The sequence below is a fragment of the Pterocles gutturalis genome, unplaced genomic scaffold (assembly GCF_000699245.1).
Source record: "Pterocles gutturalis isolate BGI_N339 unplaced genomic scaffold, ASM69924v1 scaffold11593, whole genome shotgun sequence".
NCBI lineage: Eukaryota > Metazoa > Chordata > Aves > Pterocliformes > Pteroclidae > Pterocles > Pterocles gutturalis.
The window spans coordinates 57,075-69,632 of record NW_010120580.1 but is presented as its reverse complement, the minus strand read 5'-3'; the positions used below and the strand labels follow the sequence as shown (position 1 = coordinate 69,632).

Sequence of the window (12,558 nt, the reverse complement as noted above, 5' to 3'; positions counted from 1 at the left end):
TGACCTGCTTGGTTCTGTTGTGACTGAGAATTCGTAAGGGGCTTTAACAACAGTTTAGAAAGATGCTAACCACAAAGTTACCTGCTCTCATGCTTGTTTCTTTTTTTTTTTTTTTTTTTTTTTTTTTTTTTTAGTGTAATAAAGACGTAGTGGTTATCCTTTGTTGAAAACAAACCTCAGCTCTCAGAATTTTTAGATCCTGAAATAGCAGGGAAGTTTTGAATGTTTGGTTTCACAAGGCATACACTGGCATGTTTTTGCATTACAAAATTGCATAAATGAAAACAATTTGTTATGCAATATCCATGTTTCTATTTTCCCTTTGAAGACCTGAAAATGTTTGATGTACCTCTCAGTCAGCAGTGTGAAGCTGAGCATGTTCTGGTGTGCAGTGGCTTCTCACTAGCAGTGACAGATTCTGGTACTGCAGCTGGTGGCCGTGGATGTTCAGTACAGAACAGCAGAAAAGATGAACTCTTGCATTTTAGCTTGGATACACTTACAAGTGGAGATGAGGTGTGCTTCAAACAAGCACATCTTTTTTACTTCTTAGCAGGCAGATGCTTTATTTTGAAGTTTCCCACTTGGGAATCTATTCTTGAGAAGTTCATGTTTGGGCACCTCAGTTCCATCTTGAAACTTTAAAAATGGTAAGAGTTTTAAAATTGCCTTTCTGGACTGAGTTGCGACGTGAGTTGTGGTTGAGGATTTAACTGGTAGATGATAGATAAGTCTTTACTTTTAATAAGGTTGATCAGTAGGTACTAGTGGCCAAGATGAGTTTCCTCTTCAGGGATGGAACAGTGGACTCATTTTCAGTTTTAGAGCTTCTTCCTGAGATAATTGTTTTGGAAAGAGACCAACAGCTGGTGGGTGAGCATAAACAGGGTCAGGTTGGGCTGCTGCAGAGAATCATAGAATCAAAAAATCCACATTTATTTGTCTGAAGCCCAGATATTGCATCATTCTGAGGTTTCCCTGGGAGCCTTGAGGGGGTTACAAAAGGCAGAATCTCTTTTTTTTTTTTTTTTTTTTTTTTTACTGTACGCTGCTTGTATTCATTATTTTTCTTGCTGTATTAATGAGTCTTACTAATCTATACTGCCCTAGCAAAAAATCTTTCTGTTTAGCTTAGTTTGTGTTTGACCATGTGTTTCCCGAAGCTCTGCTTTTCATGAGCTTTTCCCATTGCTTTCTTTGTCTGACCAGTTTCAGCTGTGAGGACTGCTGGGATGACTGCTTCAGCATAACAAAGAGAATCATACAGTATTATCACAGCTGAAGTACTGGTAACTTCATGGCTGCAAAATACAAATTCAACTGAAACAGTCAGCTCATAAAATCCTATTTTGTGAAATATTTGACTTCAGGGCTGGGGAAACTTTATCAGATCTCTGTTGATGAGAAGAGTGTGACTACTAGCCACACCTCTGCAACAGAGACAGAGATTGTTTAGAGTCCTCCAGAGATTGTACTTGACTCTTTCTAATGTATGCACTGTGTTTCAAGTTTCTGGTGTCCTAAGAGTGTCCTTATGAAAACTGGTGTTTTTTTTCTAGAAACTCAGATTCTAGAAACAACCAGTTGTATGAAGCCTTGGGGTTGGCGGAGGAGGAAAAGAGGTACCTGTGGAGTGTGTATATGTATCTCTTCTTTTGAATATATGTCTGGATTTATATGTGACCCTAAGTGTTGTACTCTCTTGTCCCAAGAACCAGGAAAAAACCCCACCAAATCTTTGGATTTTAACTCAGTTGCATGAAAATTTTTTGAGGTCTGAATTCTTGGGAGTGGAAGTGCTGTAGAAGTGCAGTCTTTCCCTTTTCAGCTTTTTCCCCTGTGGAGGGAGAATGAATTATTTTCTCTCCGCTGTTCTCTAACTCAAAGAACTCAGTCTTTGGGAGAATAAAAAGGAAATGGTTCTGCCTTTTAGCTCATCCCTTACTTTTACTTTGGGAGAGTCAATCATACTTAGGCATCATATCAGAGCATATGAGAACAGCTCTCTCTAATTTTTCAAAGTAGCAGCAGAGTGGCTCTTGTTACGTTCACTCTCGCCCAACAACTTTTGAATAGTGAATCTGACAAGAATTGTATTGTTTTTAGTTCTACTGCACTGGAAAGCTGTGAGCCAAGGGAAAGATGCTGGCGTGGTGTATACAGTAAAACAGCATGGGGTTAGTTCTCCTTTGCAAGGCTGTCTGCACTGCTGAGATGTTTGCTACTGAATATAGGTTTATTATTATTTTTTTAAAGCTCATGTATGAATTAGCACACACACACCTCTCCTGTCTGCCAGGAGAAGGTTTTCTCTTATCTGTGTGGAGCAAGAAGAATCTTAAAGCCCAGAATTATTCTCTCATTTAGTTCCATAATCAAATACAGTAAGAGTGCATTGAAGACAAATGTCCCAGAGGAAATCTAATTTGTTTTTTAAGCCATGAAACCAATTTGGTCACTCTGTTCTCAGATTTGTAGCTTCCATACAGCAACATATTCTGTTTTGGTCTGGTCTACACTTTCGCACTTTGCAGTGCAGCTTTTCTTGCCCGTGTTGTACAAGCATTGCTGGCTTTCAGAACCGAAGCTAGTGTAAAGATGCTTGAAACACTTCAGCTACCTACCTAACATCGTTTTTTTTGTTTTGTTTTTGTTTTGTTTACCTTTTTCTGACAGTAGAAGAAAGTGAAACAGAGGACCAGCAGGTCGGTGTGGGACACACAGCCGCACAGACTGGTAATGCTGAATTCCTTCATTGCTTACTGTTTGACAACAGTGTGAGGGATTTTTGTATTGGGGTGTTTTTGCACAGCCTGCCCTCTTCCTTCTCTGTTTCAGCTTACAATTCATTCTTGGGGCTTGCAATGGAAAATAACATTCCTCTCCCCTCACATTTCAATTCCAGAGAATTAGAAATTTTGCCTTTTGTAGGTCAGCCAGCTGAAAGTGAGATGCTTCTAAAGTGCAGTATGCTTTTCTTTTTTAATTTTCTTTTCTTTTTTTGTTAAAAATGATACTTCTCTACATCCCCCACACAAAATCTCACCCTATGCCATTTCAGATGAACTTGAATATTCATTCCACTTAAAACTATTTTCATATTTCTAAAGTGTGTGGATAAGGGTAATTTCTTTTAGGGTTGTTTGTATAATTTCTTACCAGTCAGGGATTAAGAGCTCCTTAATTTTAAGTCAGTGAGACTAGGTGGACAAAGCTGTTGTTTGAGTCAGGATCAGAGGGATATGTATTGTTAATAATCATGAAGAAATAATTGTTAATTCCCAATAACAATAAGGGCTCTTATATCTTATATTCTCTAATATGGTTCTGAGAGTGCAAGAAGTACTTCTCTCCTGTCTTTGGTACTGATTCCACAGAATTTTATCTGAAGAGCAGGACTGACTCATCTGAATAGTCTCATTCATTCAGCTGAGGTCACCTTTTGGAGTAAGGGCTGGCTCCTTACGGATATTCCTAGAAGGCTAGTCGTCTCTGAATACGTGTAGGTAATTTGTTTGAGAACAGTTGGAGTTATTCCTCTTATGAAGGTGAAGAATGCAGTTAATTTTTTGTTCAGCTAGAAGACTATATTTCTCTTGTGTTTGTGTCCTGTGGGTTGGTGTTTGGTGCCTTTTATAGGTTCTAGTGACTCTGCATATAAGCTATATTGTTTGAAAAGAGGAAATAAAGGAGAGAAACTTCTCTGCTTTTTTAATGGGAGATTTCTCAAACTCTTCTGAATGTGCTTATGTCTCCATTTAGCTATCTGCAAACTTGAAAAGAAGCAAACTTGTGCTGCTGTAGACATAGGAAGTTGAAAAATAAAGGACTGCAAAACTGGAGATCAACATGACAATGAATGGTTGCTTTTCTGAATTTTTTCTTAAAATAATTCTCAATGGTTAAGTTGTCTTTCTAGTTATTTGTTTCCCATCACGTCCTGTGTTGTTCATGCTCTGTTTCTAGGCAAGATCTAACATTCTGTTTTCTCTATAGCAAAAATGCAGTGCCGATAGGAAGAACAAAAAGCCTTCTGATAGAGCAAGCAGTACAGAAGGCCCACACTGTGTACACATTGCCAGAAGTTTTTATAGTAATACTTTGTATCTAAGCTCTGGCTCTAACCATTAAATGTGCTTTTTATAGAGTACCAAGTTATAAATGTAGTGCAGCTACGGCATATTAATCTTACTGCAGAGATTTAATGAGGCAGTTGTTTTGCGATGGACACTATTGGGAGCAGAGAGCGACAGAGTTTTACTTTACCACTGAGCTGAAGAAATATTCCTTGCCTGGTAATAATTATAACCACATGATCTAAGTTTTCCTTTCTTTTGCCAGCACTTTTCCATGCAGAAGTGGCTTGGAAGGAAGTCTACTGCAAGGCAATGAAATGGATTGGAAAGGAGGCTGTTTTCTTGGTAGTTTGATTGTTTTAGTTGTGATTAGCTATGGATCCTTGTAGCATGGGCAGAAAATTGTAAGATGAGTTTCAAGAATACAGATAGTCTTTGCCAGTCCACTGAGATGGCTTTTAGATATTCATTACTTTTACTTGACTTTTATATGGGTTATAAAAAGTAAATGTGGTGAAACGTAATTTTTACATGGACAGAAGAGAATTTCTGCTGGTTGGCCTTAAACCGCTCCCATACTTGAAATTAATTGAAGTCCATGGCTTTATTGCCTCCAACACTTTTAAGCCAATGCAATTTTTCATTTTCCCCAAAGTTGCAGTTTTATTATACCAAGTTACAGCAATAACATCCCTTATGAGGAGGAGGAGGAAAGGAAGGGGAGAACCACCTGCCAGGGAACATAGCAATGAGAAAATCATGCTTCTTTTAATTTCCATTTATAAATAATGTTAACATAATCAGTAACAGAAGACAACTGCTCTTTCTCTCTTTTTTTTTTAAGTACCTTAATAGGCTGAATATATTTCTGCTCCAAAAATGTAACCCTTCTTTCCACACTAGATAATTTTCAGTGATTTCTCAGATGGAACCAATGTGCGTATTGTTACGGATGTGTGTTGAAGAATTTTACTTGGTGCATGGCAGCCTCCAAAACAGGGCAGGGAAGTCTCTGGAAATTACAGTGGCATTTGCAGATGTTGGGAAAGGTAGTGTTACCATGATGACAATATTTGCTGAGGGAATTGTGACTGTGATTGTTGCAGATATTGAGGAGAAAGAAATGTGGCAGATGAATGACGTTTGCCCTGAAGTCTGTATGTGAACATGAGCTTTGAACGGGAGGTGAAGGAGAAGGTATAGACAAATGCATATTGCATTTATAAAATATGTTTTATTCTAGTCTTTCAAAAGATAGTCCAAATAAGGCAGCTTATCCTCAGTTTAAGTAACCGTTTAAGGTTAGACTAGCTCTTGATATTTGTTGTTGTAGCAGAAAAAGTATCTAATCACAAAGCATCCATATGATATTTTCTCTCTTTAAATATCCTTATTTTGGTGGTGACATCTCTTCACGGAAGCAGATCACGGTGGAAATGCATTCATTGAGAGGGGCTGAGTCTGCCAGAACTTATTTCACAAAGCTGTCGTAGGCTGAAGTCGAACCTAGGTCCCAGAGGGTCCCACTTAAGTGTTGACCTAAAAACAAATGTGCCAGTTGGCTAGAGCAGCATGTATTCTAAAGTTGCAGCAGAAGGGAATAAGCTTGACTGACTTCTGTCCCTGTAGAGTTTATATCTGCAAATGCAGAAGGAGAAAGAAAACATTTATTAGTCTTAACATGATTCTAATTTTAATAAGTAGTCTCTAAGTAGGAAGCTTTAAATTGAGTGATTCTTTAGGCTTTTGTGCACTTAAGGGGTGCATGCGTGCCTATGTGTGTGTGTATTGCTGCATTCCTGTAAAGTGCAAGTATTTCTGAATAATGTCTTGAGAATTCCCTCCCCTCCCTTTTCTTTCCTTCAGCATTGTACTTAAAGCAGAGTCAGACACTACCCTTATTTTAAAACAAACAGGTCTGTAAACTTTATGTGCAGCATTTAAATACTCATGTTAAGATTCAAATCCAGTGCCCACATTTCCCTGAGTGCTGTCAGTTTTAAGAGATGAAACTGGGAGCTTGAGCTGAACAACTAATAGTATGCGATGTGCACATGCTGCCTTCCAACAAGTATTTAATGATGTTGGGGTCAGTTTGCCACAGTTAAGACAATTATTTCTTTTTCTGAACTGTTTATAACCTGGTGAACTCCTAACTACTTTTATTGATTTTGCAAAATATCTTGAAAAATGAAGCGGTAATAGAAGTTGTTAGATTCAGCGCATTCAACAATGGCTAAAATGCCATAAAGTCCTTTTATTTAATTAGCATCCCTTTTTGGTGTGTAAATTTGCAGACTACTACTCTATTTGGAAGTAGCTGCCCAAGTGGAAGTTTTCACTCTTGAAAGAACCTTGTGAATGTAGTTTGTCATATAAGGATCACACTCAGTGTATAGGCAGGGCTTTTGGACAGCAAATATGTTTTTGCCTTCAGAATGTGTTTTTTATTTTTAAAAATTAATCTAGTTTCCCTCTGTAATGCAATTCCCTTAAAAATAAATTCTGCCCTTTACCCCTGTCAAAGAATTCCTCGGTTTTGATCATGAGCCACATATCACGAGGAGGACTTCCTGACATGGGTCATTTCCAGTTTCTGCCTGTGGGTCTGTCTGTGTTTGAACAGTTGAAGGGCAGGGTGCAGCAGTGTGGACCAAAGGATGCAGAAAAATTATGAGAGCCCTGACCTTCGTTGTGGGTAGCAAGATTGCCTGTGCTTTATGCACAGTGGCAAATACAGGGGTGGCTGTGCTCACATCACTGTAGGGTGCTGAGAGAGGATTTAAGAGTGGCTTAAATGATGATCTTTAAGGTCCTTTCCAACCCAAAACATTCTATGATTCTATAAAGTGGAACCACCCTCCACCTCCTCCTCCCCCCTTCCTCATTCTGATGTGAATTTAGTGTTAGCATGTTTTAATTTCTTTCCTTTCAAGTAGTTGTGCCTGATCCTAATAAAATGCAACGCTAAATAAAGTGTGTTCACGGATGCCACCTCTGTGTTGCTGTGGACAAGAAGCCTGCTCCTGGTTAGTCACCTACTTGGCTAAAGAGCATAACATCTTAAAATGTACTTGCACAATCTCCTGTTGTTATGTGATTTTGTCATTGTTTTGTAAAATTACTTGTTTCAGTCTTAGCTCTCTCAAATATCTAAAAGGAAAGATGAGGCAGCCAAAGCAGAAAAAGGAAAAGTGGTGAAACATTTGCATTCCTTCTGCTGGAATGTACGCAACCATTTTTCTTCAGCATTTCACTTGTTGTACTGTGGTTCCCAAGCAAAAACAAAGTTAAGTGCCAGCTTGCTTTATTAGAGGAGACAGATTGTTTTATTTCTGTCTTTTGAAGGAAGCTTTTAGTAAAGTGGGCAAAAAGTCAGGAGTAGTTAAAGCTACTCCACTCCTCCTCAGAGGAAGAGGAAAAGTTCTAGACTTTGCATTATCTTACTCTGCGCTGGTCTTCTGCAGAATGGAGGTAGCGCAAGCGAGCTGGGTGGCTTCTCTGCACAAAGGGGATGGAGGGGAGACCACACATTTCTTCCAGTTTAGAAGCTTCAACTGGACTCAAGACTGCTGTTCTGAGGCTAGAGCTATCCCACTATCCCCCAAATGCTTGTTAACATGTCAAATAGACCAATCTCTCCTTGTGCACTATTTAGGTTTTACAATAGTTAGTTTCCAGTTTTCCATGATCTGGCAAATACAGGAACTTTTTCAGGTTTATTTTGAGTCATGCACAAGTTCAAAGCGTGTGTAGCATTTTGACCCAGGGGATAATGTTTCCAGGGCTTGCTTTGTGTCAAATAGTGTGGTGATGGAGTATTGGAGTGGGTTGTAAAATCAAGATTTAATTTCATGTTTATGTAAATTAAATTTGGTAGTCTCTTAATTCTGGTAATTTCCTGTGAAATGCTGTAGTTAACAGTGAAAAGAAGTTCCTGCACACTCATTGATTTGATTTTTCTTTTCATTGAAAACTAATTGCATAGGTGGTTTATCCTTTCTTACAATGATCAAAGCAGCTTCAATAGCGATAAAATGGAGAAACCTAACATTGAAGCATGGAAGAATTGCTTGAGTGAGAAATAGAGCTGCGTTTGTGGGAGTAGAAAGGAAACTCTCCTTTCATCGAGATTCGAAAAAAATTAAGGAAAAAGCCTCCTTTGCTTATTTAGCAATAAAATCTACAGTGCGTTGCAGGTTCACGCCAGATTTCTTTCTTTTCATCATTACCACTAGAATCTATCTGGATTTTTTTATTCTTTTTAAAGGTTCCTTCCTTACATGCCTGACATCATGGTCTTGATTTTCTTTCAGACCCTAACTGTAAACTAGAAGACAAGGCAGAAGATGGAGAAGTGCTAGACTGTAAGAAAAGGCTGGATGAAGGGGAGGAGTTAGAAGAAGAAGCTGTGCACAGCTGTGACAGCTGCCTCCAGGTGTTTGAGTCACTGAGTGATATCACAGAACACAAGATTAATCAATGTCAACTGACAGGTAAACAATACTTATCACTTCATGGCTTCTTGCACTGTTCTGATTCCCATCCTCTGCTTCTAATCTCCCTTCTCCTTTCTCAGTTATTTTAGTGCTGCACTTGAATGCTTGGGCAAGACTTTTATAAACAGATTCTAGGACAGGATTATACTGTAAATTGGGCACTATAAATTTCCTTCATACCAAAGGATGTATGGATAATTACTGCATTGTCACTGTATTTAAAGTGTTCATTAGCTGGCTGTGCCTGGCTGCTGCATGTATTTTCTAGATTCATACTGTACAGTTTTCCATACATTGCTTATACACGTATTTTTCTAAATCACTTGTGAACACATAGGTTATTTGTAAGTGGGGTTTAAATGCAGCTGCATAATGGATGAATTTGCACAAGAGCACATTGGAGATCTGGGCTAGGTGTTGCATTACTCTAATCTATTAACTACCAGTAACCATACAGTAATCAGTAACTGAAAGTTGAGAAGAATTAGGCAAATTGTTAAAGGGAAAATAAAATCCCAGCTTTAGTCAAGGGGCAGAACTGAGTGCTGATCAGATACTACTGAGTTGAGCTGGGTGAACGGACCTGTAGCTAACCTGGGTTCCTCTTTGAAATGATTTACAGACAGCCCCCTCATCTAGGAAACCACAAAAAATCTGCTGAAGTACTTTTGCCCTTTAGATTTAGTAGGTCTTTTGATGGTATGCACTGTAGGTCCAAATACATTCAATATCAACAGAAATGAGTTTTTATTTTTTATTGGATGGTTCTTTAGTTTTAGCCTCTACAGTGTAAAATGTGTTTATTGTGCAGTGCCGTTATGTTAAAAACCTTTATTTATTATGACTTTGTAAACAAGGAAAGCCATCCTTCCCATTTCAGAATGTTTTTAGAAAGTGTGCATGTGCTTGTGTTTGGAGATCTTTCTGAGTTATTTTTGGTTCCAGTAGATCCATAGGCTAAGTCCTGGCAGGATGACATAAAAGTCAAGTAGCAGTACTGCTCTTGAGGATGGAGTGTGAAAAGGTGAGCAGAAGAGGAAAAAGACATCAGGAGCAGAAAGAAAGTTGAGGAAGTAATGTGAATTTGTCAAATGGTTTTAATCCTAACTTAAAATTATGGAAGATGAAAATCTGTTGCAGCAATAAATGTTTATTTTTATGAATTTGTTGCTTTGCCTTTTCTTACCTGTAAAATGTTTTTCTGACTTCAGATAGTCAGTTCTGCCATTCCATAATCACTCCCTACAAAATTTTAGAATGTATTTGTTTATATTGCTTATGGTTTCTGGCAGTATGGATATTATCTCTTGATTTTAAAAAACTTAGTTTTTCTCTCCTTTTCTTCATACCTCTCTTCTTTCTTTTGCTCTTTCTGTGTTGAAAAATTGTTGGATTTAACTTGTCTCTTCCTTCCCTCTCCCAGAAAGCATTCCCCCTGCCCTGATCCTCTGGATCTCCCCTTTACTGCCCCAGATCCCACTTATTCATTCCTGGTTTTTTTTACTTTGATCTCATATGGCTGTTTCTCCTTTCTAGTTAGTTAGTTTCTGCCCACCCCCCTTCTACCAATTGCTTTAAAGCTGCAAGCAGAATGCACTGAACAGTGCTTGCACAGTTGGGTTAAGAAACTGAAGAAAAGCAGGTGGGGAAGCAGTAAATAGGAAGAGTGCCGGAGCACTGCTACTGAACACAGCAGTTCTTGTTGAGAGTTGTGTTGCTAAATGAGAGAGAAAACAAGTATGCTGGATTAAGTATGCAGTTTGGAGTGTAAAGGCAGGAATATATGTATGATGACAGAAGGTGGAGGAATGAAAATGAATCGTGAAGGAAATTCTCTTAAGTTCCTAAAAATACCTTTGCCTCTCTTTCAAGGAAACTTGTAACAGTGAGTAGGCAGAGATCAGGCTGTTTGAAAGACAATGAAGTGAATAAAAACCTAAAGTTCACATCCTTCTGGACTATCAGATTGACAAAAAAACCAGCTGTCCTCTGTTTCTAGATATAAATAACCAAAATACACCCTTAAGTTGAGAGAGGGGCCTGGATGGAATGGCCAGAGTTGAGGATTTCTTCTTGCTCCAGCAAAAAAATACTAAACAGGTGGTTAGCGAGGTGGCGTCAGTGCAGGGGCCTAAGCTGCATGTATGGCCTAACACTAAGGATACAACATTTAGGAAAACCTCGTAATTTTAGATTATTTTTGGTTAATCAGTGACAAACAGTTGACTGACAAGGAGCTTACCTTTCTCTTCTTAAGCACAATATATATTTGACAAAAATTAGCTTTTAACATTTTAGGCAAGCTCCCTGGGCTCTTGCCTTTCTCTTGGACTTCCACCAATGCCTTTGGGTGCCATGCTCAGATTCAAAGTTTTCAAAGAAAGTATTACCATGGAGGGGTGATTGCACCTCCCTTTTTCATCACAATCTTCTGATACAACAGGGTGTTACACAACTGCTCTGTTTGTCTCCTTTTGGAGGAGTCCCAATGAAACCTAAGGTATTTGTCACTAAGTCGTTAATGAAAGGCAAGAGGTTTACCAAAATTGAATTTTTTCTACTATATTCTGTTGTTTGGGTCAACTGTGTTCTCTCTAGAGGAGGGCAGAGTGTATCATCTATCCTGATGTATGATCTTTTCAGTCTGGGACTCAGATATTGAAGACTTACCTAAGTTGTCCGTTATGTAAAAATGCCAGGGCTGTCAGCCTCTGAAGTTCACATTTGAGTTCTGAAGCCCTCCAAACCCTGATTTTTCAGATGGCTGAGCCAGCTGCAGCTTGTCTGGATTTTACAGAGCTTTGGAAGCGCTCTGTGGGATGCATAGGGAGCTGCAGTGCAAGAATTTATAAACTGTGCATGTTGACCCAGTTGTAGGGTCATTTTCCATCCAGTTATACTGGATAAAATTTACAATTACGTTGATGGAACAAACAGGATGGCAAAATCATGGCTTGAGACAACCCTTTAATAGAACCTGAGTTTGAAACATGAGAACTGAGTGTCACAGTGTCTTGACTGCCCCTAATTCTACCAACCTTAAAACATGCTTGAGAATGGGGCTTGCCACTGTAGGTTCTCAGATTGATACTGGGGCTTCTAGGTTTTGCATTTGAATGTTAGATGTCTTCTTCTGAAGCTTTGACACTTGAGTGGAAGGAGTAAAATTGCTTTATTGAATTTTCATTCTGCACTCTCAAACAAAGACAGGAATGGGGAGAAGGGAGATGATTTATTAAACAGCGGTCCCAGTCTTTCAAAGTGTCAGTCACCCCCACTTATTCAGAGGATAGTGGAAGATGAGAGTTACTTTCAGCTCTGTGAGATTTAGCTCTCAGGATCTTGAATTGCTGTTCTCTTGCAGATTATTTTAAAGGAGGAGAAAAAATTTCTCCCCGACTGGTTCCTTCCTGTAATCTGTTGTTTGAATTGAAGTTGTGTTATTTTTCTAGAGGAGGGCATAGCTGCTCTTTTATCCTAATGTGTGCGCTCTTGATCTTTTCAATTTGGGTCTGATCCAATATCCATTGAAGTCAATGAAAAGATTCCTGTTGACTTCAATGGGGGATGGAACAAGCCCTTCGTGAGCTATTTAGTAATATTTTTTGCTATCATCTGGAATTCTTGTAGTGAAGCTTTCTCTGAAAAGGTGATGATTTATTTATATTAATTACTGACAATTCCTGTCATGTTTGTGGGATACAGATAATGGATAAACAGGGGAAAAAGTAAAAAAAAAAATTCTTTGCAGTACTTGTAACCATGGGCAGATGAGATGCTGAGCTATTTTAATTTAGTCATTACAAAAGGTTGGCAATACAAATGTGGATTTAATAGTGTTTGTCTCTGATGTTAATGCTTTTCTCACTCTATCCTTCCTGCAGCATTTCCATTTAATAACTCATGAGCCCCTTGCGCATTGTCATCCTCTAAGTTGTGTATGTAAGTAAAGGATCCAATTAGCATGACCATAAAGTTGATGT

At 38.6% G+C, this 12,558-nt stretch overlaps 1 protein-coding gene across 1 annotated transcript; it reads left to right on the top strand.

Moving 5' to 3' along the window:
* Nucleotides 1–328: 328 nt before the first annotated feature.
* Nucleotides 329–8,572, top strand: LOC104464299 (zinc finger protein 423-like; the record flags this gene model as incomplete). The annotated part of the gene is made up of 4 exons (XM_010076965.1): nucleotides 329–421; nucleotides 1,560–1,622; nucleotides 2,677–2,736; nucleotides 8,393–8,572. Coding segments are annotated over 4 exons (396 nt in total), but the record flags the coding sequence as incomplete, so codon positions are not given.
* Nucleotides 8,573–12,558: the final 3,986 nt, after the last annotated feature.